At 42.7% G+C, this 27,115-nt stretch overlaps 1 protein-coding gene across 1 annotated transcript in view; it reads left to right on the plus strand.

Annotated features, from left to right (window-relative positions):
• Nucleotides 1-11,249: 11,249 nt before the first annotated feature.
• Nucleotides 11,250-27,115, plus strand: part of irs4b (insulin receptor substrate 4b) — a 30,215-nt gene continuing 14,349 nt past the window's right edge. The window contains exon 1 of the mRNA XM_085450720.1: nt 11,250-15,929. Coding sequence (XP_085306846.1) covers nt 11,708-15,929 — 4,222 coding nt within the window. The 5' untranslated portion in view covers nt 11,250-11,707. The remainder of the gene's footprint in view (nt 15,930-27,115) is intronic.

Consider the following 27,115-nt stretch of genomic DNA (forward strand, 5'->3'; position numbering starts at 1 on the left):
TGGTGATTCTGTAGTGTGTTGGTGCCCCTCCAACCAATGTTTATCACCATTAGCTTATAAAAAGAATAACCTACAAAAGAGTTCAGAGGCAGCTTTTATTACTTAACTACAAAAAGATATTGCCCATGTTAGCTGATTTTACCCTTCAAATCACCAATTACTGGTGTCTTAAATAATGTGAGGTAAAACTTTACTAATGCTTATTGCAGTACCAATGCCCACCTCCAACATCTGGTTTACCTTCGGTTACTAGAGCACACACAGAAAAGATTATTGGCCCTCATAAACAGTAATTTCTAATATGGACAATATGCTTGGTAGAAACTGAATGTAAACCACTGAACCAACATCATTTGACCAGATTATTTTAAATTGAATGTTTTACATTATACATTTCTAATAAAAAATTACATATACTCAAATTGCTTAAAGTCAACATTTTGGGCATAATTATTGTTTTGAGTGTGGTGATTGCAATGATGCTGCATGTAGTTTTTAAAGGTAAATGTCTACGTTAGTTAAGTCGAGCACTGCCTTAGTTGTTACGATCAGTTTTAATCTATGCAGGGTTCACTATGTTGGCATGCACTACTTCTTCTTCTGAGATTTTCCATCTTGAAGCTGTTTCCCTTTGTTTACCAGAGTTTTCCTGAAATAAATGTTACATATGTTTGTTCAAGTTCAGTTTACGGTTTAATTTGTGGTCATATCTAAAACCAGTGTTAACTGGACTTTTATCTATCACATTTGTATAACCCAGTGACTCCAATAAAGTTTTTATGGCTTCTAAATAGGTACATACACTATATTTCCAAAAGTATTCATTTGTCTGCCTTCACAGGAATATGAATTCGAGGGACACCTCATCCTGAATACAGGGTTTACTATGATCATAGCCTTTGTACCTGTAACAGCTTCAGCTCTTCTAGGAAGACTTTAAACAAGGTTTTGGAGTGTTTATGGGAAGTTTTCCTGGCTCACAGTCTCCACTTTAATTCATCCTAAAGGTGTTGAGGTCAGGACTCTGTGCAGGCCAGTCAAGTTCTTCCACACAAACTCGCTCATCTATGTCTTTATGGACCTTGCTTTGAGCACTGGAACACAGTGGAACAGAAAGGGCCCACCCCAAACTATTCCCACAAAGTTGGGAGTACGAAAAATGTCTCAGTGTGCTTATGTGTTAAGAGTTTCTTTTACTGGAACTACTCCCGAAAAACAACCCCACACCATAATACCCCTTCGGCCAAACTTTGCACTTGACACAATGCAGTCAGATGAGTACATCTCCACTGCTCTAGAGTCCAGTGTATGCATGCCATACACCCCTGCATCCAACTTATTGATGAGGTCTACAAAGTTAGAGACGATATCGAGGTTGGGTGGTGGTGCTTGTTGGCTGGGTATGCAGGAGCTGTCAGCTGTAAAGTCTGTGAGGAGAACTGTCACTATCCTGAATGCACAATGGCCTGGAAACCATAAAGACCTGGATGGCCGCTAACTTTCTGCTTCTTAATTAAGATAAAACTGAGGTTATTGTACTCGGCCCTGAAAATCTTAGAAATATGGTATCTAACCAGACTCTTACTCTGGATGGCATTACCTTGGCCTCCAGTAATGCTAAGCCTTGTATGAAGCTCCTTGGCCATGGAAACCTATTCTATGAAGCTCTCTACACACTGTTCTTGAGCTAATCCAAAGGCCACATGAAGTTTGGAGGTCTGTAGCATTTAACTCTATAGTGAGTTGCCAACCTCTACACACTATGCACCTCAGCATCTACTCACACTGCTCTGTGAGTTTTGGTATATCCTGCCCACACAGGAAATCGCTCTGTCAATCAGTGACATATGTGTTTTTAAACAAGCCTACAGTGCCCTCTAGTGGCCCACTGTAGCATAAACTCAAAGGGTTTTTAAGCGATAGTACAGATGGTGTCCTGGAGGCTTTGGAGCATTATCCTTGCTCATCCTCACTGTGCATGTGTGGTCTAAAATCCATAAATTGTTAGACAGCTTGCCACTCCCACTTCTTTACACACACACACACACACACACACACACACACACACACACACACACACACACACACACACACACACACACACACACACGTCACTATAATCACTCTACAGCAGGAGTTCCTGACATTCATGGTTTGAATACAGTCATATGATGTATGACTGTATGTTATGGTTTGGGGCTGCATCTCAGCCAGTGGTGTTGAGGATCTTGTTGAATTTGATTCAATTATAAATGGATCTGGAAAGTGCCTAGTTGGCTGTGGCTTCATTTTTCGACATGACAATGATCCCAAATACACTGGCAGAGCAGTGACAGCATACCTGGATAGAAAAACACACAGTGAAACAGCATCAGTCATGGATTGAAGCCCAGACCTCAATATTATTGAAGCAGTGTGGGATCTAAGGCATCCAACATCCAGAGAAGAGCTTTGAATGTCCTTTAAGAAACCTGGAGAACTATTCCTCAAGGCTGCTTAAAAAAAATAGAAGAAATCTTCACCAAGAGAGTTCAGGCTGTGTTGAAAAATAAAGGTGGTCATACCAAATACTGACTTTCAATCTGGTTACAATTGTAAACTCTGCTTTTACCCTATATACTACACTTTCCATGTGATTTTTCCGTATATTCCTGCATGTATTTTACATTTTGATAGAAAAATATAAAGAAATAAGGTGTGGCAGAAGACTTTTGCGCAGTACCAGTATCAGAATTACTTCACAGCGTTGGTAACATGCCCCAGATTGTCCCACACAAGCACACCCTTCCACCTACATTTACTTTTTTGATATCTGGTGAGCCAATCTCTGCAGTTCTTTGAAACTTCATAGGCAGTGGTTAGCTTTGCTAATACATCACAAAAAATCACAAAAAGTACTAATATGATTTTTTCAGTAAATGAAAAGTCGGTGTATCACCACAGTTCTTACAACGGATCCAAAATGAGAAAACAAATGCACAAAATGTAATAATTTTATCTCAATTTATCTCGAGTACTTTTACCGACCTACACTTCCAGCTGGTTTCTTGTACTCATCAGGCTTTTTGAGTATCAGTGGCTCAAAACCTTTGGACTGAGCTGCTGTCACCCCTTCATTTTATTGATTTAGATTAGAGGAGGGAACCACCAGACACCCCACAGTATATTATCACAATACTTCACTGTGATTAGATAGTGATTCTTAACATTTTGCAACATGCTGAGCATTGAAATAACATGTATTGTGATTTATCACATTGTTTTTTAAACTGTAAACTTTGTCTGTTTTATCCAATAAGATTACGTTATCTGACTTCATTTCACTTCAGTAACGGTGACAAATCTTGAAAAATCCCAATCTGTAGCGGTCTTCATAGCTCATACATTCTGTAGGAATAAAACCAGCTGGCAGCCAGTTGAGTCGAGTCGCTTCAAGTTGTTCTCATCAATATAAGGCTCTTTCAGGCTGATGAAATCATGTTGGAATCTGTGACTGCAGTCAGCCTGAGTCAGACTGCAACTGTTTGCAGAAAGCTTGCCTCCTGTCAAGCGACCTTTGCAATCACCTTGCAGTCAAAAGTGGTTGTGAGTGCGCAACACCCTCAAGCTCTGGGTAACCTGAATTCGAAAGTAGCTTCGTCAACCTAAGTGTGTCCAGTGCAGTTTTTTTGTTTGAGTCGGTTTAATGTAAGTTTTTCTTGGTGTCTGATGTTGTATTGTTCATGTATGCATGTGTGTTTTCGATTCCTCCATCAGACAGCGAAGACTACCCGGCATGCTGCTGTTATATACCAGGCTATAGAGCTGCTGATTACAGCCGTATCAGAGGATTTACACGGTTTGTGTAAATCCTCAGTTTGTTTGTGGGGGACGGAGGCGTTTTTATAGATTATGGTATAGTAATATAGAATGAGGAGAGATGTGGATTGGAAAGATTAGAGGACACTGAGGAATGGGAGATGGTCAGATTACCAGGACCAGACCAGGATTAGTCATGTAATGGGCCCATCTACTGCATCTATCATGCAGTAGATGGTTGCTGAAAGCTATGATTGTTGAGAACTATGATTTGGTAGAAGCCACGTCATGTTAAGTTTAAATATATATATAGAATACAATGAAATCCTTGAATCCAGAGGGATATTTTCAGAATAATAATGGATTGGATTTATATAGCGCTTTTCAAGGCACCCAAAGCGCTTTACAATACCACTATTGATTCACTCTCACATTCATACACTGGTGGAGGCAGCTACAGTTGTAGCCACAGCTGCCCTGGGGCAGACTGACAGAGGCGAGGCTGCCATATCGTGCCATCGGCCCCTCTGGCCAACACCAGTAGGCAAGTAGGGTAAAGTGTCTTGCCCAGGGACACAACGACCAGGACAGAGAGCCCAGGGATCGAACCGGCGACCTTCCGGTTACAGATGCGATTCCCAACCCCCTGAGCCACAGTCGCCCAGAAACCTTAAATATAAATAAAAACTAGAGTTCAAATAATATGTCAGAAAATAATTAGTGTAATAATAATTCAGGGATCCACATAATCTCCTGTTTGTGTTCACAGTACTGAGGATTGAACTTAATCCGTTATCTGCGCTCAAAGGTGCCACAACTCTTTTGCGGAAACGGTGTGATCTCACTTTGATAGTAACACGCATTAATCATCTGCAGCTCAACGTGGCAAAGACCAAGGAACTGATCGTGGACTTCAGGAAGACCAGGAAACACTTGACCCCTGTTTCAATCCAGGGGGTCAGTGTTGACATTGTGGAGGACTATAAATACCTTGGAGTACACATTGACAATAAACTGGACTGGGCTAAAAACACCACAGCACTTTACAGGAAGGGCCAGAGTCGTCTCTATTTTTTGAGACGACTGAGGTCCTTCAACATCTGCCAGAAAATGCTGAGGATTTTCTATGAGTCTGTTGTGGCCAGTGCGATCCTCTATGCTGTTGCATGCTGGGGGAGCAGGCTGAGGGTCGCAGATGCCAACAGACTCAATAAACTAATCTGTAAGGGCAGCAATGTTGTGGGGATGGAGCTGGACTCCCTCAAGGTGGTGTCGGAGAGGCGGATGCTGTCCAAGATAAAGACAATGTTGGATAACACCTCCCACCCACTCCATGACATGCTGGTCAGTCACAGGAGCTCGTTCAGTGAGAGACTGAGATTACCGAAAAGCACCACTGAACGACACAGGAAATCTTTCCTGCCTGTGGCCATCTCCCTGTACAACGCATCCACTTAACACACTGGTTACTGCTACAACTACACATGTTTCTTTTCCAGCTATTTATTTATGAGTGACTTATGTATGTATATATATATATGTATATATTGTACTATTCTTAGTTAATGTATTGTCTGTCTTGTCTTAATGTTGGTTTATAATGGAGCACTGTAACAAAAAATAATTTCCCCCAGGGATCGATAAAGTATTCTGATTCTGATTCTGATTAACACCAAGAAGCTTCACTTCCCCCAGGGAAATTTATCTCACAGGGTAACTGACATCAGGTCAGTGAAAATCCTGCAAAACATTGAGCAAAAGCATGGAAATGTGGAACAGAGGGATGTTTGGGGAAAAAGACAACAGTTTGGACAACAGTGTGATTCCAAAGAAGCAACAATTTGTCTGTTGAGAATGGTCAAAGTCATAGACACACACTGGTTTGTAAAGTGTCTGTTAGCACTAGCAGGAGCCTTTTGTGAATAATATGTGATGTAGCACAGGAAAGGCTGCTGAAGATCAAGTGCAACCAGACTCAGTAATATTTCCAGTGTCTGTTATCTGAAGTTCCCCATCTGCAAAAATCTCTTAGAATGTCTGAAAAATGTTTTGTTTTTGTTTTTTGAGCAGTTTTTGATGTACGAACTCCAAATAAATGGCGTGCTAGTTTAGCCCAGGTCCTTTTTTTAAAATCAGATATTGAATCTTTTCTTATTCCAGCATTCAAATGGACAAATAATATAAAAAAAACACTTAGTGTAGAGCACAAACCAGGCTGTAAATGTAATGTTCCTTTCCGCTGTAAAGTTGGGCATTTTAGAATGAGAGTCGGTGGACATGATGCACTTCTGGAACCAGCCTCTAGTGGACAGTAGAGGAACCGCAGTTTTGTTACGCATTGTCTTTATTTTCCGACACTTTACTGACAATTTGCTGTGATGTACGGTTTGGAGACCAAATTAAGGAGACAAGGCTGAGATGTTTTGCACATGTGCAGAGGAGGGGTTGTGGACAAAGGATGTTGAAAGTGTAGCTGTCAAACAGGAGGAAAAGAGGAACAAAGGAGGTTTGTGGATGTGGTGAAGGACGACGTGCAGGAAGTTGGAGTGATAAAGAAGAAAGAAGGAAAAGTGTTGAAATGCCAGTACAATAAAAATAAAAGCACATTTAATCAGCAAACTTGGCTGCTTTTTTTTTCTTATTCGATTGTTTAAAAGGCACCAGAGCAAGAACGTTTATGTCTCCATTGAACAGGACCCCACAGAGATGAAAGGTCCAATGTGTTATACTTTCAGCATTATCTTCACACTAAGTTGCCACCACTTTGACACAACTGTTTATATCACAAAACAGCATTAAAGCAAGCAGAACTGAATATCAGCAATTTGCTCCCAGTTCAGTTAATACACCGACTCTGTGTCTGTTTAAATTGCAGCAGCAGCAGCAATGTCGCAACTGTGCTTGTTCTGAAATAACAGGCTGAGATGATAACAAAGGGAAGCATGCTTTCCTTTGTGTTTCCTCTGTGTGTGTTTCAGCTTTGTTGGCTCTGCTCCTTTGTTACAACCACAATAGCGGCAGAGGATTTACTGCAGGGTGCAGTCCTGTCCAGCAGAGGGAGCTCCGTCACGGTAACTGTCAATCAAGACAAAGCACTTCAGCCTGTCATCAAGAGGGTAGAAACAGGAGAAACAAAGCAGGCACCGATATTTAAGCTACAGATTTATGATGAAGGACATTTTCAACACAGTTCTGTTATTCTGAATGCTTCGATGTTTTCTACATTTAATAACAAGCCAAATAGTTGTTTGTGCTCGTCCTATTCTTTCCTTTGTTTGTTCACCTGTCAGCGGGAACACATGGAGTTCAGCGTCTTGCCACACAGCACTTTGTACTTGGCAGGGATGAATAAACTGCTCTACCAGATGTGCATGACACATTTATTGATCATTTCAGCCCCAAAAAGACCCAAGAAAGGATAGTTTGAACAGGAAGCAACTGTCGCGTTTGTTATTACACTTAATAAACCTAATCAATCATTTAAAAAACAATCAAAAACAAAAAAAATACCCTTAAATACAAAAAGAAAGCTACTTTCTGCTCCTCCTTTAATCACAAGGAGTCACCACAGCAGATTTGGCAGATTTTTTATGCTTGATGCCCTCTATGGGTTTTGTGTCTCTTCATGTAAAAATTGAGTGCAAATAACCTTTCGGTTTCGAGTATAACTATTTAGTATAGATAGAGATTAAATTTTAAAAAACAAAACAAAACCCACAAATCGTGGCTAATTTTGGCCCTCGTGCCCCAGTTTCGGCATGCTTTTTAAGATCTTTTAGCCTAATTCACTTTGTCAGAGACTGATAACTATTTTTTCCATGCAGGGCCAGGTAGGTTTTAATAGCATTTTTCCACTAATGAATGAAATCCACATCTAAAAACTATTTTGTATATACTTGGGTTATCTCTGTGTAATGCTAAAACGTATGTCATGATCTGAAACACAAGCTGTGCAACGATTCAAAGGAGTATAAATAAAGCTTTAGTCACAGCACATCTGACATCTGGTCCACATAAGGTGGACCTGTGGCTGAGTCTACACAGCCAGACTCACCTCGCATATTTTTATGTAGCCCATAAAAAACAACAGATGATAGCCACATTTGAGCCAAATATTTATTACTATTACTATTATTTATTTCTATTAAAACACTTAGATTGGTGCCTCTTATCCCTATTAAACTTATTCAGGGGAAGGTTGCTTGTGTGTGAAATAATCAACTCCTGCCGTAGTTTCTAATCTCCTTTTTGCGTGTATTTGCAAACCCAGACAACTGACGTCAGCGCAGGAACTAAATAAACTCCCTGATGCAAGCACACGGGCAATATTTGCATCTTTAACGTGACACAATGGCTTCTGGTTTGACTGACACTTGTGCGCATGCAAAAGCATACCTGTAAAAGTCTCTTTGTTGTCCCACACAACATCTGCCTTCTGCAGATAGATGCATGCAAATTGACTTTTAAAAAAATTGCAAAACAGCTTGTTTTACTTAAAACTCATGGGCCACACCTTTTATCTGGAACATTACTCAGCCACAGTGCATGAATGTTCATGTTCTTACCCTTAACTGAAAGAGAACTTTGTGTGTTTGAGAGGCAAATAAACAGCGTTTGAGATTCTGGAGAATTTCTACATTTTTCCTCCCTCTGTGTTGTATATGAGTCAGAAAAAGGGCAAAAAGTTTAAAGCTACATAAGTTCATGTGTTCTCACAGCTGCAGAGTTAACAGGTTAACAGGGTTCAGAGGCTTTCACAGGTTTGACTGGTCTCATGCCAGACAGAGGTTAGCAGAACCGGCCTTCCTTTGAAAAGCAGCTGATATTTCCCCAGGAAAGAGTTAGGTTGCCTGTAGGCTCAAGTGGTAGCTAGCCCCCATTGTGCGAGAGACTGCAGGTTGATATTTTGGCTGTCATAATGCCGTCCAGCTTCTTTCCTGTAACAAAAGGTTAAAGAGGTGAAAGAATGAAAGACCAAAGCCTCCACATATAGATTGTATAAGAGGGTGAAAGCACAGTGCTTTAGCAACACAGCTTAAAGAATAATTTATTGCTCAGGTACCCAAGCTGTACTCAAGTTTTCTTTCATTTGGGAGAATTAAGATTTGGCAGGTTTAATTCCAGCTCGGTGACCGCTAACCATGTAATGTTACCTTGCATGAAATTGCAGACATGCAGGAATCACACCGGATAGCAGAAAAACATTTTAATTTGATGATCCTGATTAAAAATGAAACATAAAAATTACATTAAACAAGAAGAAGAGTTCTCTTTGTTTACATGCTCCAGCTGAGCAGTAATTGATAGCATTTCATCAGGATTGCAAGCTTTAAATTACAACTTATGAGTAATTGTGATCATTTTAAAATTTAGAATACTTTTAAAAAGAAGCTTAATAGTTACATTGTCAAGGATTACTTCATTACATCAAACTTTTTTAATGACAGAAGGTACTTCCAGTTGTTCCCTTGTGTCTCAAGGTCTACAGCAGATGGATCTGCATGTTCAATTTATTTACAATTTATATACATCAATGGGAGAATATACAACTTTCATTGTGTGTTCTCCCATAAACTCTGATCAGCTCTTGCTGTTTTTCCATTTATTAAATGACCACGTTCAGCCGTGTTACTAAATTGTATGCCTTTGTCTTGAAAAGTAAACTGGGAATGCGTGTCGATGCCTTCGTCTCCTCTCGCTTGGATTAATCACCTCCAATCTATCCAACATGCTGCTTTAAGGCTTTCAAGGAACTCTCACAAGTTTTCACTTATAACCCAACTTTTAAAGCTTTTGCACTGTCTCCCTGTCAGGTTTAGAGCATGTCATCTTCTCTTCAAGCCGGCTCTTTAGAGCTTCTTGTGACTGCTATGAAGACTTTTCTTAGCCCCGAAAAGTGCTATAAAAACAGACTTTACTTAATTAATATTATGGCACCTGGCATACAGTGGGGATAGATTACACCAGTGCGTTTGTAAGGGTTTGATTTGACCAAATGCAACAGGTGAATATTCAAAATGTGTTTGCATCGTTTTGAGATGTTTAAAGAGATATGTGTGACAGTAAACATGTTGTAGATATACACAGGTCCAATATTTTCTGTTTTTTTTTTATTGTAAAATCAAAAGCAGAGTTGCAGCATGAGTTTTCTTTAGGTCTTTGCCATTTAAAGGGATGCATTCAGAGGCCGACAGGTGGTCCCCGCATAGAGTTAAGGGTATGATTCCCACCAGGGCCAGCTGCACTAAACATGATCCCGCTCATGACACTGAAAGGTGTTTGGGATAAAAGGTTCCAGCAAATTGTCACATGCAAAGTGTAGTAGAGGCTAAGAAAGCCGAGCGTGGCATTCTCCGCAGTGTGTAAGAACACAGATACCGCCCCTGGGACGTAGGGGGAAAGTCCTCCTTGATTACTCTATCTAAGTTTGTTGCAGGAGCTTAAAGTTCTGCTGTCACACATGCATGCTCTCTTAATAAGCGTTTAGTGACAAGTTGCTGCCTTTAGGCAAAAATCTTAGGATCAATCTCGGGTCAGAGGGAATGCAAGTGTGGTGCCAGCAGGTGTAGTATGTTCAGCGAATTTTGTTCTTTGCATTCACGTTACTCACACTAAATGCCTAATTTCTTGTTTCTCACATTGCTTTGAAATGTCTCCTCCACTTTTCTGAACATCTGTCTTTTTAAAACAACTCTAAAGCAAAAATAATTTGCACGTCTGTGTGAAATTTGCTATATGATAACATTTCCTAAGATTATAAACAGGCGAACACAGTGACATTAGAAATGCATTTTCACTATTAAGAATTCATTATTGTAAAAGTAGCTGGCCAGTGTTGCCACCAATTAAGGTGGAGATCATTCCACATGCTGTATTCTCTTTAAAAACATACGTTTTTTCTGTCAAATACATATGAACCAGATATGCTATTCACTATAAATAAATACAGTGGTGTGCAAAATATAGTATTTCCAGTTACAATACAGTGAATCACAACCACAGATTTGCACAAGTGTTTTTGAATTATACTTTAATACCACTGATAAAAACCTCGGTTTCTTATTTTATTTTATTTCAAGATTACTTTATTTAAGATTATTACAAGAATTACTCAGTAATGGCTCATTTACGCTTGTTTTTTTGAGTTTGTATAATATTTGATAATAAGATCTAACATAAATAGCCAAAAAAATGGAACTTGACCCAAGATTTCGTCTGATCACAGCGCGCGGGTGGGGGGACTCCGAGTCTGCTGGTCTGGGAACAGTTTCCTACACCTAAACAGTTGCTGGAAAGCTCAACAGCAGGTTCTAGATAAGCCCGAGAAAGTCACCGCCTATTTTGAAAACTTCAGTAAACTCCACGCTACGCGATTTGCCAAAGTTATTGACGCAAAGCTCCAATATCTCGCACCGATTGGTTTCGACTTCTGTCAACGGCTGACAGTCAAAGTGACGGACCAATCAGAGCCCGTCTCTGCCCCTTTGTTCCTCCCGTTCGCTCGGTGACGCAGGGGGTCATGTGTTGTTTGTGCTGTGGCCCGTAGAGATGTGTACAAGAGGAGAAGGGAAAGCAGTGCTAACCGAGCTAGCTGGATCCTCCCGATTATAGAAACACGGCTGAACGTGGTCATGTTGCACGCGGTGGGCTTTATTTCGTGAAAAAAAATAAAAAGCAAAGCTCACGCTGGAGTACCTGCCTCGCCGCTGAGAGGGCAAAAGGGACTATTTTCTTCAGACGGAACAGCAAAGCCGGTTTGTGAGTGCTGCAAATCTGAGCCGTGTGTGTGTGTTTGTGAGTCAGTTAGCTGGCCTAGCCGGACTCAGGAGCTCGTCTCCCAAAACAAGAATGGGGTCTAGGTCCGCTCGGATTAGCTTGCTAGTAAAGTGACCTTTGATTGTGTTCTCTGATGGCAAATTTCACGAACTATCAGGAAGGCAAGGCAGCGATGTTGATGGTGGAGACACAGCAGAGGGACGTGGGGACGAAACCTGCGGCCGCCACCGCTGCAGCCGCAAACGGAGACGGCTCGGTCGGGGAACCCCCTTCCCCGTTAATTAATGTCGGCGGAGGAGCCGGAGGTGGTGGTGGTGGAGGAGGAGGAGGCTCTCGTTTCCACCATTTACCTCCGTCAAACCACTTCAACCTTAGCCACCACCAGCCGCCAAAGGATCAACAGCAGCACCATCACTGTCAGCAGCAGCAGCAGCAGCATCTTTCTGGGGAAAACATCGCAGAGTCTCCGGGCAGGAAAGCCACCGCCGCCTCCTCCTCCTCGCCTTTCAGCCAGGTACACACCGCCGAGGACCCCGCCGCTGGCAACAGCCATGTATACGCAGCTGTGAACGTCGTAAACACCCCAGACGTGGTGGATGATATACGAAAGTGTGGCTATTTAAGAAAGCAAAAGCATGGACACAAGAGGTTTTTCGTGCTGAGGGCTGCCAGCCACCTCGGCCCCAGCCGCCTGGAGTACTACGACAGCGAGAAGAAATTCAGGAACAGCCTGCGCTCTGCTGCTGCCGCCGCGGCAGCCTCCTCCGCCTCCGCCTCCAGCAGTGGTGGAGCCGTCCTCCCTTCTCCTCCCAAAAGAGTGATTTACCTCTACCAGTGCTTCACCGTGAACAAAAGGGCGGATTCCAAAAACAAACACCTCATTGCCCTTTACACCAAGGATGAGTACTTTGCCATTGTGGCTGAGAATGAGCAGGAGCAGGAGGACTGGTATGTGGCTATCAGTGAGCTGATGAGCGAGGGCAAAAAAGGACACTTAGACTCTGATGATTTAGATGATGGATATGGTACGGTCACCCCTGGTACTGTGTTTAAAGAGGTGTGGCAGGTGAATGTAAAACCCAAAGGACTGGGTCAAACCAAAAACCTCACAGGTGTTTACCGGCTATGCCTCTCTACCAAAACCATTCACCTCGTTAAGTTGAACTCTGAGACGCCCTGTGTCAACTTGCAGCTGATGAACATCAGGCGCTGCGGACATTCAGAAAGCTTCTTTTTCATCGAGGTGGGCCGCTCCTCCTCCATCGGGCCTGGGGAGATATGGATGCAGGTGGACGACTCTGTTGTGGCCCAGAACATGCATGAGACCATCCTGGAAACGATGAAAGCGCTGAAAGCGTTTGCGGAGTTTCGGCCGAGGAGTAAGAGTCAGTCGTCGGGCTCCAATCACATGCCTTTTATCACGACGCGGCGCCACCTGGGCAACCTTCCGCCGAGTCAGACTGGGCTGCAGCGACGGTCGAGGACAGAGTCCGTGGTTGGCACGCCGCCGTCGACTAAAAGCAACATGGCTAGTGGCTATCGCTTTCGGACATCCAGTGAGGGCGAGGGCACAATGAACCGGCCGTTCCGCTCTGCCACTGGAAGTTTGGTTCACCTAAACACTGTGAGGGCCCATCACGGTCGTCAGGATATGGGCAGCGGTGGTGGCGGCAGCAGTGGGAGCGGCGTCGCCACAGGAAACGCTGGTACAAGCACCGGCAGCGGACGCTATGTCAGAGCTATCCCAGGGGCAACATCCACCTATCATGCCCGCTCTGCCTCGTTGCCAGTCTCCCATTTTCCCTCCACCACTAGCCCCGTGAGCGTCTCCTCCAGCAGCGGCCACGGCTCCGTCTCCGACACGCTCACCCGCCCATCGAGCGCCTCAATATGCGGCTCCCCGTCAGACGGTGGCTTCAACTCGTCAGATGAGTACGGCTCCAGCCCAGGTGACTTCCGTTACTTCCGGGTGCGGAGCAACACACCAGACTCTCTTGGCAACACCCCACCAATCAGAGAAGAGAACTGTTTAAATGATTACATGGCCATGGGCTGGAACCGGGAGGTCTTTGGCACCAATGCGGGCTCCGGAAACAACAGTGGAGCTGACACGCCGCGGGATGAGAGCACGTCAACAACAGAGGATGAGCGCTTTTCTTCATCATCACTGAGGAGGAGGACGCACTCTTTTACCAGACCGACTGGTGGCGCGACCGGAGTGGCAGTCTATCAGAAAATGACACAGACTAACTTCTCACTGGATGAGGGATCGGATGTGGTGTTGCCATTTGGCAGCGGCCTGCTCCGTGGGGGGCCGTCGTCCTCCTCTTCCTCACTGCGCTCTGACTACAGCTCCTGCTCCGAACACAGCCAGCAGAGCCGTCCCTCCACACTCTCCCGAACGGAGGCCGGTTCCGAGCGCCCTCCCCTCTCCTCCTCCGCCAAGGAAGACAGCGGCTATATGCCTATGATGTGTGGCGTGGCGGTGTCGCCGAGGGACACTCCCCCTGACTACATGCCTATGCAACCCAGCTCTTACTCCCACCACATCTCCCATTCTCCTCAGTTTCACAGTCCAGCTTTAGCTACACGCTCAGCCCACCATCATCACCCCCAGCTCCAATCCCAATCCTCCACCGATTCCCACGGCTACATGATGATGCTCCCGGGGGGGAGTTGCAGCTCCCCTTCCCCAGTGCAGGCCTCTCCCAGCCCTCACAGCAGCTCCAGCCTCATTGGGGCGTGTGCAAGCGACAGCATTGCAGAAAGACCCGAGAATGGGGAATATATGGACATGTCGTACAGTAGTGCTGGGGGGCGCAAGGTCACAAATGAAGGGAGCAGCAGATATTATACAACTGGCACACCTGAGAACACCCCAAAGCCTTACAGCCCTTATTTCTCTCTCCCTCGCTCCTATAAGGCCCCCAGCAGAGAAAGGGAAGAGAAAGATAAAGAGTATGGGGAGTACGTTCCTATGAGCTCTCCTGCTAAACCAGTCTACTCATCAGTCGCCACATCTTCAGTGTCAACACCAGAAAAGAGGGGTGGGGGAGGTAGTAGCACCTCCACTCCCTCTCACCCACCTCCGCCTTATGGCGCTCACCATACGACTGCAGCAATGGCTGACAGCCGTATTGTGAGGCCCAACCGCCTCCCTTTAGGCCGAAGAAGTTTCCACGGACCGCTGCGAATTAGTGAGCCTTCAACAGCATCTGCAGGCACCTTGACTTCAGTCCCTGCCACTGGCAGCTCCTCTGAAGGGCCTTCCAGTCCTGGAGAGTATATTAATATAGAGTTCGGTGATCACTACCCTCTCCAGCAAGAGCCACCCGCCTACCCTCACTCTGCCCAAGACGAAGCGCCTTCCCTGGGATCCGGTGACCACTGTCGCTCCCCTCCTCAGGATTACATGAGTGTGGAGGTAGGAGCGGACCAGCAGGATAGTTCTGGTTGCCTGGGCAAAAACCAGTCACCCAGACCGAGCCTAGTTGCCCCATGGAACCCACCCAGCTATATCCGACCACTGGCTAGCAATCCCGGGGCGGTGGCCTCCCCTGGAGTGCAGGTCGGAGGTCACTGGAGGCCAGTTGGGGACGACTACACAGACATGACGTTTAACCTCAGCAGAGGTGACGGGACACAAACGAGCCCTACAGCCATGCTGCAGCATCTCTGTGTGATAGAGGGGCGTTATGGCCACCCTCCCCACACCACCTCCTCATCCATTTCTCCCCCCCTGCCCCCGACGAGCCCAGATAGGGCGCCAACGCAGCCGATGGAGCCCAAGGTGGTTCGAGCTGATCCCCAGGGCAGAAGAAGACACAGCTCAGAGACATTCTCCTCCACCTCTTCCTCTAATTCAACGCCTCCTAGTGGAGGTCTTGGCTCCTCGGCCACACACCCCACCCTTGCTAACCCCTTGGCCCCCAACGGATCTTATGTAACGGAGGGACAGGCGTCTAGATGGGCCAGCTCGGCGTCTTTTGACAGTGTGTGGATGTCTGTGGAGGGTCTGGGTGACTCTCCAGCTCACCACGCCCCGGCAAGAACCACAGAAACAGGCACGGCCTCCAGGACTTCAGCAGCATCCTCCTCCTCTTCCACGGAGCCCGGAGCCGGCAGAATGTGCAGGAACATGTCAGTTGGCTATCAAAACGGCCTCAACTACATCGCCTTGGAGCTGAGGGAGGATGGGAGTAATACGGGAGCTGTGACGTCGGGAGCAGGTAGCAGCAGTGGGAGCACGGCATCGGTGGTGGCGGCTGCAGGGGGGATGGTGCCTCTGCCAGAGAACAGAGCCTACGCCAGTATAGACTTCACCAAATCAGACGGCGTCACTGCAACAACCAAGGGTGAGTCAGCATAAGTGATGATTTTGTGTTAGTGTTATAGATACTACTTTCTGTTCTGCACATGCTCACTTTCTTTCCTGAAGTTTATGTGTGGAAAAACACTGTGTGTGTGTGTGTGTGTGTGTGTGTGAGATCTTTCATGTGTGAGTAAAAGTGTATTTTTTTTTTCTCTTCTTTTTTCCCCCCTCTCACTGAAATCCAAAATAACCGTTGAGTGCTGGATGCTATTATTAGCTGCATTGTATCAATTTGCAGCTCCTCCAGTGAATCTATTTTGAATCAAGTCTCTGTGATCTTGACAAGGCAGCGTTCACGCGCGTCTTTTGAAGGCATCTGCCCAGGGAGCTGAAGCCTTGGCTATAACAGTGCTCGTACAGGAAGTGGCACCAATATGCAGTTCATCTTGAGGTCTGCGCACGCTGTGTGCAAACACACTGGTAGACGATTAGCTCGCTGAATGAACGGGAGGGTTTATCTGAGGTCAAGTGTGGGTTGAATCACCCAAAAATGCCTCAGACTTCCTGTCTTTGTAGCTTGGTGGTGGTGGTGTGTGTGTGTCTCTCTCTGCCTGTCTGTGCACGTGCCGCTGTTTTCTTTGTGTCAGCATGTATGCAGAGTGTACTAATGTGTGGGTGTATAAACTCTTTTGTCTGCTGGAAGGCTGTCACATGAGAAGCTTTTCAACATCTATGAAAAATTATTTTTATTTATACTAAACACGAAGGAATCCAGTGCCAACAGGAACACTCAATGTGGCAGCACAATGCACTTAATACCTTTTTTTTATAGTCTAGTAAGCTGGCAGTCACTCGGTGAAACATGTTTTTACTAGGGATGTTCCTGGCAAATGATTGTTTAAAATGACAGGAAAAATAATCACTAGATTACTTGATGTGAGAAAGCACTAAAAATTGAGTAGAATTTAATAGCTGAGGTTAAACATTGTAAAAACATTCTGTTTATACTCTATTTAAATAGGCTGTTCCTGCACGGTCGTCTTAAAGCCAGCTGCACAGAGACCTGTGGTGTTGGCTCAGGTCAGAGCTTGTTTAAATGAAAATCAGCTTGCAGTTTGTCTGCCTCAGTGATGGGTTTGTTATAAGAACCTTTTAGCATTTCATTTAAGTTAGGGCTGCTCAATTAATCGAATTTTAATCACGATTACGATCTGGGCTTTCAACGATCATTAAAAATGACTGAGCCGATTATTAGCCCCTCCCTCATTTATCCGCGACACCTTAAAGGCCGGTCCGTGAAAATATCCGGTTGTTCAGTGATGACGCGACGAATCCTACTTCCGGGTCTAAAGTAGTCTGCGTTTAATATGGCTTTTGTGTTGTTAACATGTTTAATGTTATGTATTTTCTTCTATTTGATCTCAAAAAGCTCCTAAAACAGTCAGCGACCACTGTTGACCTCCCTCGGCTTTTATTACCGCTAATCATTTATTTAAGCTCAGTTTTTAAAACCTTAGGATGTAACTACAGCCCAGCCCATGCAGCAGTATATGAATGACTAACCTCGTATTGTGGATGGATTATCTCAGTTGTTCTCCTGGCTGAAGTTTGGTCCTTTTACAGCATCCTGCCATGCGATTACATTTGTTCCTGACCACCGAGAACACTCACGTTAACTTTTATCGAGTGGAAAAAAAGTTAGCTTGTTTATATTATGCTAACATAGCTGTGTCGCTAGCGGTCACGTAGCACATCATTATATAGCAGGTAGCTCAACTTCAGTAACCCTACAAACGTCACTGCTGTTTAGTTTTCTGTCTTCATTTATGTTGGAAGTAATAACAGAGCTGTACGTTTTAATTTGTTTCCAAAACCCCGCAGTCAGGACATGCTATATTGTATTTAGATAGAAGCTAGCGAGCTAACTCCCTGCTAACTTCTAACTCCGTTAAATGTCATAAATTCCGTTTTCATGGATGCCTGGATGTTAAACTCAATTGTTACACCTGGTAGAGCAGAACGCTGATCATTTTATTAAAGATGAAAGACTTTAGACAGTTTTTCAACTCTCAGTAATGCCATAGTGATCGTTTGATATGTGGACCTGCAGCGGAGTTTAGGCCCAGACACTGCTAGTGACGTCAGACTGAACAACCGGATTGTCGGGCATAAACCGGTCCGTGGCGCAAAAAAGGTTGGAGACCGCTGATTAAGAGGACCCGAGGGAAGCTCGGAAAGCTGAGCAGAAGTTATTTGGAGAGTGACTGCCGTTGGTTGAAAAGAGAGTTTAAAAAAAAAAAAAAAAAAAACTTCAGTGGTGTTGCACACTATTTTATATTATTTTTTAAAAGTCATTGTTAACCCTTTAAAGCCGGTCAGAGCAGCACGCTCCGTTTTGCGTAACTATTTTTAAATCCCTGTAGAACCTGAACCGTGTAAGCTAGCGCAATAATTTGTTTTGCATATGAAACCGGAGGAGTTGTACTTACATCTGATGCCATCAGCTTGTCCTCGTCACGGTTTCCTTCCACATATAGCTTTGCAAAAATTGCATAAAAAGCGCTTGCAGGAACAAAAACATAATATTCCAGAAACACGCTCCTATCAGCTGTTCGTAACACTTCCCACAGTGAAATGAGGCACATGCTGTTTTCTTTGCAAATTTGCATCATAGGATTGTTTTTTGTTTTTCCTGCAGTATATAAAAATTGGTGTATCTCCAAAATAAAACTATGAAGACACTCAAAATAAATTTCCTGTGGTGGGAAACTATTTTTTGCAACTTTATTGTATTTAAAGTTTTGAGGGATAAACCTCTTAAATTTCTCCAAGTAGAAATATATGTAAACAAAACAAAAGCGATTTTCAATTTTTTTTGTAGTTTATTGCACTTTTTTGCAATTTATGTAATTACTATGGACTTAATGCATACATATTATTAAAATATGGGCTATAACAGTTGTATTGATGTATAGCAACTTGAAATGCTCCCACAAATGGCACTACAGCATGTAAAAAAAAAAAAAAAAAAAAAATAATAATAATATAAGCTCTGGTGGACTTGGTTCCATAGTAGGTCTTAAAGGGTTAAATAAATATCGTCAAATAATCGTGATCTCAATTTCAGTGAAAATAATCGTGATTATCATTTTTGCCATAATCGAGCAGCCCTAATTTAAGTGATTGACCCTGGGAGTAACTGACTTTCTTTCCAAAGTAACTTAAAGTGTCTGCAAAATCACACAATGGTTTTTTTTGGGGTTTTTTTGTGTTTTTTTTTTTTTTGGTAGTAGCTTTGATTTAGTTATTATTTTATTAACGTTGGATAAAGTTTTGTCTCATAAAATTGCCCTTTTTTGGTATAAGGTTTCCAGTGTTATCCTCTAAAATTTGCCTATTTTTGGTAATAAATGTCAAGGTTTTATTCTTGTCAGTTTAACTGTAAGTTTATCTTTTTTTTTTCCTCATATTTCTTTTTAGAAATGTCTTTTTCTTGTTCATTTTCAAGTTCTGTTTTTTTCCTCATCAAATCAATCAGTTGTTTCCTCAATTTTTTTTTCTTACCTTTTGCAAGTTTTTTTTTCCAGATATTCAGATATTTTTTTTATGTATTTTCTAATTTTATTTATTTATTTTATTTTTTAGTAAATTTGGCTTCTTTTTCCTTATAGTTACAAGTTTTTTTTTTTGTCTTTAATTTCCCATTCTTTTTGTAAATATATTTGCCTCTGTTTGTAATCAGTTTGCGTCTTATTATGTACATTCTGGAAATTGTGCAAGTTTCATTACATAAAATTTCATTTTTTAACATAAATTTGACAGTTTTATTCTTGTCAATTTAAAAAAATTACCTCCTGTAAATATTAATAATAAATAGTAATAAGGGTTAGGGTGTAGTAAACAGAAAAGGGAGAAGCCAAAGCTTGGTCACTGATTTACAGTTTTAAAAAGCTGCTTGGGGTATATTACTGCTGACCCTCTGCTGTTACCTACTTTAGCTCTGCTGCTGTTGACTGGTGTGCTGTGTGGTGAAGTAGACGTGGAACATCAAACTGCATTATCATTGATACCTGATCCAGCTTTTCAGCCAAGATCAGATCAGTTGTGAATGTCTTTGTTTCCTGCTGTGGTTACTGTTAAAAGTCTGTGAAGGTTCTCAGTTATCCAGGTCATCATAGACCAAGGAAGTCCTCAGACATCCTGTTTAAAAGTTGATTGGCAGTAATATTAAGTAATGATTCAGCTCATATTCGTTAAGTCCTTATGTTTTCCATATTTACAGCTCTTTGTGAAGCAGCTCCAGTAGGTGTAGGTGAACATCCGCAGAAGAAAGGTTTTAGATGAGAATGCATTGCAGGGGATTTCAGGATGATGGGTTGAGTTTGTGAGAAAACATTTGACACTTAGAGCACAAAGTTAGGCTATGTCTGTAAATGAGGATCTCCCTTTTCTCCCTTTTTCTTTCCTCTTCTCTTTTAATTCAGTTTTTTGCACCCACTTCCTCCCACAATCACCTCCTTTTTTTCGTTCTTTTTTTTTTTTTTTCCCTAATAGCGTGAGTCAGGACTCTATGAGAGCGCCGCCTGATTCATTTGTTTATCGTCGTTGTGTGTGGTTATTCACTGCTGAATCTGTGTTCGCCGACACGGGAGATCAACTGACACTCAAACCCGTCCTATTTGAGTTTGTCCGTCTGTCTGTGTGTGCTGTGTTTTCAGCTGCTGCCAGCAGGTTCATTAATCAATAGTGTGTGTGTGTGTGTGTGTGTTAGTTCATGCAGTTCAAGGTAACAATCGGAAATGTTAATCCCTGACACACAGTCTTGTGTATTGGCTTGTTTACAGTCTGTGCCGGGCATCTAGGTAGGTGCGCGTGTGCTTGTAAGCGCTGAGTCATTGCAGGCAGCTTTTGATGTGGTGGTGTAATTGCAGCAGCGGCATGTCAAGACACACAGCAGGGCTGAGAGGAAGCGCATCATCATCACTCAGGAATGCGCTTCCCCTCAGTTGTGGTGTTGCGCGGATAGAGGCACACCTGGATCCTTGACCCAGAGGAGGAGCAGGAGGTGGAGAATCAGGCTGGGTTCTCATCCAGCTGGTGAGGAAGTCTTGCATGCGTCTGTGAAATGTTGCTATAAATATTTCAAATTAGGCGTGTTTAGATCAGCTGGGGTAAAGGAAAATCTGCAGGAAATAATCCTTAAGTTGGGAAATCTGTTGATAATTTCCTCTAATTGTTTTGTCCACAAATTCACATTTAGCAGCACCAAAGTCATCGCATTTTCGATGCTGGAACTCAAATATGCTTTTTTTTTTTTTTTTTTTTTTAAAAAATCAAAAGTGGTTCACCAGAGGCTCTGCAGCATCTCAACTTCATATAGGTTTCATTGTCTGTCACAATCCTGTGGTGTGAGGCAAGATCTGAAGCTCAGAGCCTTCTCGGTAATGAAGGTAGTTAACCTTATACTCACGTCACCATAGCAACAAATGATGCACACCTAATCTGCTCATCACCTACAGTCACCAATCAATCAGATCTTTGAAAAAAAATTATTCCATTGATAGGAAAAGGTAGTGGGATGGTCTTTAGAGACCAGTAGGAAGTTTATCTCTTTCCTTTGTGAACATCAATAAAGAAAAGTAGTGATTTAATCTTTAGTTGCTCTCACTAAAACCGTCTAATGCACATCTAAATGTTAACCACTTAAGCCCCACGCCCCCGGTACCGGGGGCAAAAAGGAGATCACGTTTAATCGGTTATAACACGGGGTGAGAAATATAAGTCCAGACATGTGTAGTATCCACAGAAACCTCTGAATCTCGGCTAAAATGTCATATAAACCATTTCTACAACCACCAAACGCATCGAAAACAAGCCATGACTAAACGAGCAGTTATGTAAATGCACAGAAGAACTGTGTGCCAAAATTTGACATTTTTGTACAACGTCTGGATATTCATGTATTGACAGGGCTGTAATTTTTCACTGTTTCACTTTAGAAACATAAATCTTTGCACAGATGATGTTTATATGTTGGTTACTGAATTTCTGGAATCAAATGTGAACTAAGGCATATTTTTAAAAGGGTTATATGCTAAAAATTAAAAAAAGATTAGGCAAGGATAAAATCGACTTACTTTTTCTGTGTTCCAGTCTCAGTAACTTTGACACAGTAATATCTGCTTCAATATTTACACCTCTGATGAAATCTCACAAGTGTTAGCTTTATTTTGATACCAAGATTGTAAGGACAGAGTTTGTAATTGCAGAGAAATAATCAATTAAATTTGGGCATTACATTTTCGAGCAGGAAGCTCAGAAACCCCGTTGGGGCTTAAGAGGTTAATGTAATCAAATAACAGCTGTAATCCATCCTATGTCTTATTGATAGAGGTGCATTTTGACTGGCTTTCCTTCCTTCCTTCAAATTGGCAAAACTTTATTATAACTTCCAGCCTAAAGCCCACTCACATAGGCCAACTAATTGGTCAACGACCTCATCAATTCAAGCCCCAAACCCTTGCACCCTCAAACAACTGCTGAACATCTAAAACTCAAATGTTCATTTACTTGGTGTTGGTGTTAGGGAGTCCACATCTGTACCTAGCAACTGGTGGTTGCCTGGGGATTGCTGACTGGTTCTAGGCCTTGGTGATTGGGGCTTTACTGACCAAAGCTATTGGAGTGCATACACTATAAGAGTCCTCTTACTTTAGCCACTATTCACATTTTTCTAACATAATAGTTTTTTTTTTCTTGCTTTGTAAAATCAGCTGCCCTGCCTCAATGCTTCCGATCGGTCATATATCACCAGCACCTCCCCGCTTCATGTAAACGAACTGCTAGCCTAGATTGAAGCCTCGATTGATTTATTGACGCTGACTGCTGATGTTGGGGTAAAGCTGCGTGTCGCTTTCTTCCAGGCTCCAGTTGCTTTGGCAACCCTCTAATGTATTTACTATGAAGTCATATGTCAGTCAACAGTGTTCTTCACCCTCATCAGCACTCTCATTCTTCAATTGCTCACCTGGGCTCGCCTGTCTACTTCCTGTCACCAGCAGTTGTTTCTCCTGTACTTGCTCGAAGTCGCATTCACTTTTCTGAATTTGAATGCAGCTTTATTTTAGCCCGATCAGGAAAAAGATGGTATGGGTATAAAAAAGGATATGTTCAGTTTTCTTCGTAGTACAGCCCCAGGTCCTCCCTCTGGTGGGAAACATGAGCTGGTTGGTGGCTTCATTGCTTTGTTTTCAAAGGGAAAAGGTAAAAAAAAAAAAAACAGGCACCTGCGTTCAGTAACAGCAAGGCTTTTGTTACTGAAAAGAGGGTTAAATAATCAAGATTTTGTGGTTATGATTTTTCCGCCAAAACTGAGCAGCAGTATTACTGGGGATTTATGCGTCTGTGTTAACTCTAAGCTGTAGGTATGTCATAACCACCGACCCCTCTAAAACCTTACGTGTAAACTCACGTACACCTGCCTGCACTTTAGTTCCACCTCGGGCAGTTTAGACATGCCAGCCTACATTAAAAGCCAACATTGATTTATTATTGTGCAACGAGAGCCTCAGACAGACGATAGAAACTAAACCAAGCTGTCTCTAACCCTGAGGACGTTTTAGTTGATTGATTGATAATACTTTATTCATCCCGAGGGAAATTGGGTTTAAGTCGGTCTTAAATGTCTTAAAATTTTTTATATATATCATTTTTTTTTCTGATATGCATCATATTCAAATCTTTAAATGCTGTGAAAGTTGGGTCACGAGAGAGAGATGTGCCCTTAAACCTGTCAGAAGTGACTTTTAGATGTCTGTGACAGCAGTGGGAAGCTGCCCTTTTCTCCTTCTCCTTGTTCTCGCCTCCCAGCCAAGTGCCGATGAGGTGGTAAAGGGCTGGACAGAGTGCGAGGCAGAGTTATCGGACGGAAAGGGAGAGTAAGATGCCCTTTTCCTCTCTCGTTCCCACCTCCACGTCTGTGCCCTTCTATATTTACAGGTCTATTTCCAGACTGACATGAATTTATGGGCCGGTATGAGGCTCTGCTCGTAACAGGACCCCCCCAACTTCTCTTTTACTGTGTGTTGCAGGCAGAGGTCTCTCTGCATCCTAAATGGCCAGACATGTATTCCCACAGATGTTAGAATTATTAGGCATCAGGCGTGCACACAAGGCAATTTTGATTTTAAGCTGCCATTGTGACTGTCATAGGAAAGTATTTGTGGCTCTTTGAGAGCCCCCTGAGGCTGGACTCTTTGCTCTTTATGCCTGTTTTAGTATACATTCGGCAAATAAATAACCTTAAAATAACGTGTGCCGTTTGATGAGCACTGTAATTCACAGGACTGAAATGATAGATGTGCTTTGAGCATGGGTGGTCTGCATTAAGAGGCTTGGGAACATAAAGCTGGCAGTGTTGTTGAGAAACAGGGAAGTGAACCTCAAACTTTGGGCAAATGACTGCTTGGAGAGCTCCCATTGATCAATAAAGTCTTTAAATATGGGGTTTTAGCAAATGTTATGAGAGTTTAGGTAAAAAATAGTGCATTTGCTGAAGGTAAAAATGAAATTCAATAGTAAATCACCTGAAAGTTAACAAGAAAGAAAGAGATGTGAACTGAGCTAGAGAACCTGGTGTGTGATGAATTTAGGCTTTTAATGGAGGTGGGGATGAAAGACAGAACAAGGTCATCATTTTTTGCAAACTATGAACTATCTTATCTCAGCTGGCCTGTTTTAATAGTTGTTGAAAGCCAAGTTGTAATTTAAATAACATTTCAAGTAATCACACAGCCCTACTTATAATTTTCTATCAGTACAAGTTCAGGTTAGCCCTATGAGTCAAAATCTTGGCTCTTTATGATGTCAGTGAGAGCAAGGATGTCATCTCAGGACTGAGCAATACAGGTGAAGAGACTGATCTCTGAATGGTTGCTGGGTGAAACTGACCTGCACCAGAAAGCTCCCTGCAGATGTCTGGATGCATCCTCAATCATCCAGGTCAGAAAATCCCAGAAAGTTTGTTCTGTTCCAAGTATTGACGGAACGGTTTTTCCCCCAAAGAAAAGACTTTGAGATTTTCTTGTGAACACTTTGGTCACTAGCAGGTTACTGTGGAAGATGCTAACTTGTCTGCAAACACTTACCAGCTCGAGCTTGTCGAGCGGCAGTGAAGCATGACAACGTGTCATGCAGAACGGGGAACGACGTTCATCTCCACAGTAAAAGTTGTGCGCTACTGCTGAAGCCAACAACTTTCAAAAGCCGCAGCTTTTACTTTGAAGGCAAAAGGCCTCAGTTTGTGGTTTGTGTCACATTCCTCAGATTACCTACCACTTAGCAAGTAGTTGCAGAGTGTTTGCAGATAAGTTGGCTTTTTCCATGCAACTACAGGTGACTGTGGCATCTAGAGACAAAGACACATTATGAGAGCACCTGTCTGCTGGTCAGACCTCTGAACACCAATCAGGGGAAAGCGAGCTAAAATTACTCATTTCAAACAGTGGATAAACCCAAAGTCTGCAATAAAAGAGAAAAAAGGATTATTTTGAACTTGTAAACACAAAAAGCTACTCCAGTAGAGTCCAGGAATAAATATAGGGAGTGGAAATTAATAAATTAACTTCGCAACATTGAAGATTTGAAAGATGTGGTTCTCGGAGCTTTAAATATCAGTTTAGAGCAGCTCTTTGTTTGGTCCCTACAGAGAAAAATGGTTATTAGCCATTTTCTAAGCAAAACACAATCCAAATGTGCTCTTGAATTAGCATCTGAAATATGCTTCTATCTTATGTGACATGAAGGAGAATATCTTTTCGACATTTGGCTTCAAGAAAATATTTTTGCACATCTGAGAAACAGTTAATTGAGAACATTTTCAAATCGGTTTTTAATGAAAGCTGCAGCACAGCTTGACAGAAGCCTAATCAAATGTCATTTCCATCTTGTCTACTTCGGTTTTGTTCCTATGTTTTGCATGCTGCAAGCAGCTGTTGCAACTCGTCAAAGCTGGAAACAGTTTTGTTTTTTGGGGTTTTTTTTTTTTGGGGGGGGGGTTAAAATTATTTATAAAGTGGCGATTATTAATGAAGTTGTGAATCATGCAGTATAAATAAAGTCGCAGGCAGTGATTAAGCTTCACAAGACCAACGAGCTGCAGTGCTTACTCAAGTGGAAATGTTGTGTCTCGTCAGTAATAAATGGACCTAAACATCGTGAGTCTTTAACTGGGCCTGCACGTAGATTTCGTAGGTGGTCTCGGACTTTAATCATCGGGGTTCCTGAGGCTCTCGCACTTAGAGAAAAGCTGCAGTTTTCTCTTCTGTCTTTGCAGTGTTTTCGTCTACTTCACCGCCTCCTGCAGACACACGGTAGTGATAAAGCATGATTTTACTGGAATACCCTTGGACTGGCTGGAATGTGAGGTTAGATAGCTTTATTAGTCAAAGTCTGAATGTGTGCGCAAACGTGCATTTAAGAGGAACCCCGAGTGCGTCAAAGTTTGTTTTACATTCATTCTGTTTAGTTCAAAGTTTACTGAAAGCTTAAAAGCGACTTTAAGAGTTTTAGATAATGCGAAGGAAATTTTAGTGAAGTTTTATTATTGAGTGAGACGGACAACAATTTTCATTCTAGTTTGTCTTTGAATGGGTTTGTCTGTCTGATGTGACATCATCCATCTGTTTAGTAATGTCCTGTTATGAAGCCTCTAGTTTTCAACATTGCCATCTTGGTGTTTGGAAACTGGATGTGTTGAATGAGGGGCGGGTCTGACTGCAAAACCACACACTCATTCGGTAATGACTTGTGATTGGCATGTGCTGATGAGCATGTCCCGGTTTGTTCTTCTTTCTGATTCTTTTTGAATTTTGACGGTAATTTAAAAAATGAGCTTCAATTTTTGTTAAATATGACCTTAAACTAGCAAATAAGCCCATAAACTCATCACTGAAGTATTTACTGAGGTCGCAGAGTGAGGGCCATTGAGAGCTATTATCCCATAGGCTTACAGATCTCAATAGTGAGAGGTGAACCACTGAGGCGGGCAGGCAAAGTACTGCAAACCCCAAATACCACAGCTAACAACTTCCAGCCATCTTCGCGTTTATATGGTTAATGATAGCGCTGTATAATAATAATAAATTTGTATACATTTTGTAGTGTAGAAATGCTACAGTGCTTTTTTTTTTTTTCTGACTGCAGATGCCACTCTTGTGGTTTCTGAAGTTT

The sequence above is a fragment of the Copadichromis virginalis genome, linkage group LG3 (assembly GCF_057382275.1).
Source record: "Copadichromis virginalis isolate Kocher_CV1m ecotype Utaka linkage group LG3, C_Virginalis_male_GT1.1, whole genome shotgun sequence".
Lineage (NCBI taxonomy): Eukaryota > Metazoa > Chordata > Actinopteri > Cichliformes > Cichlidae > Copadichromis > Copadichromis virginalis.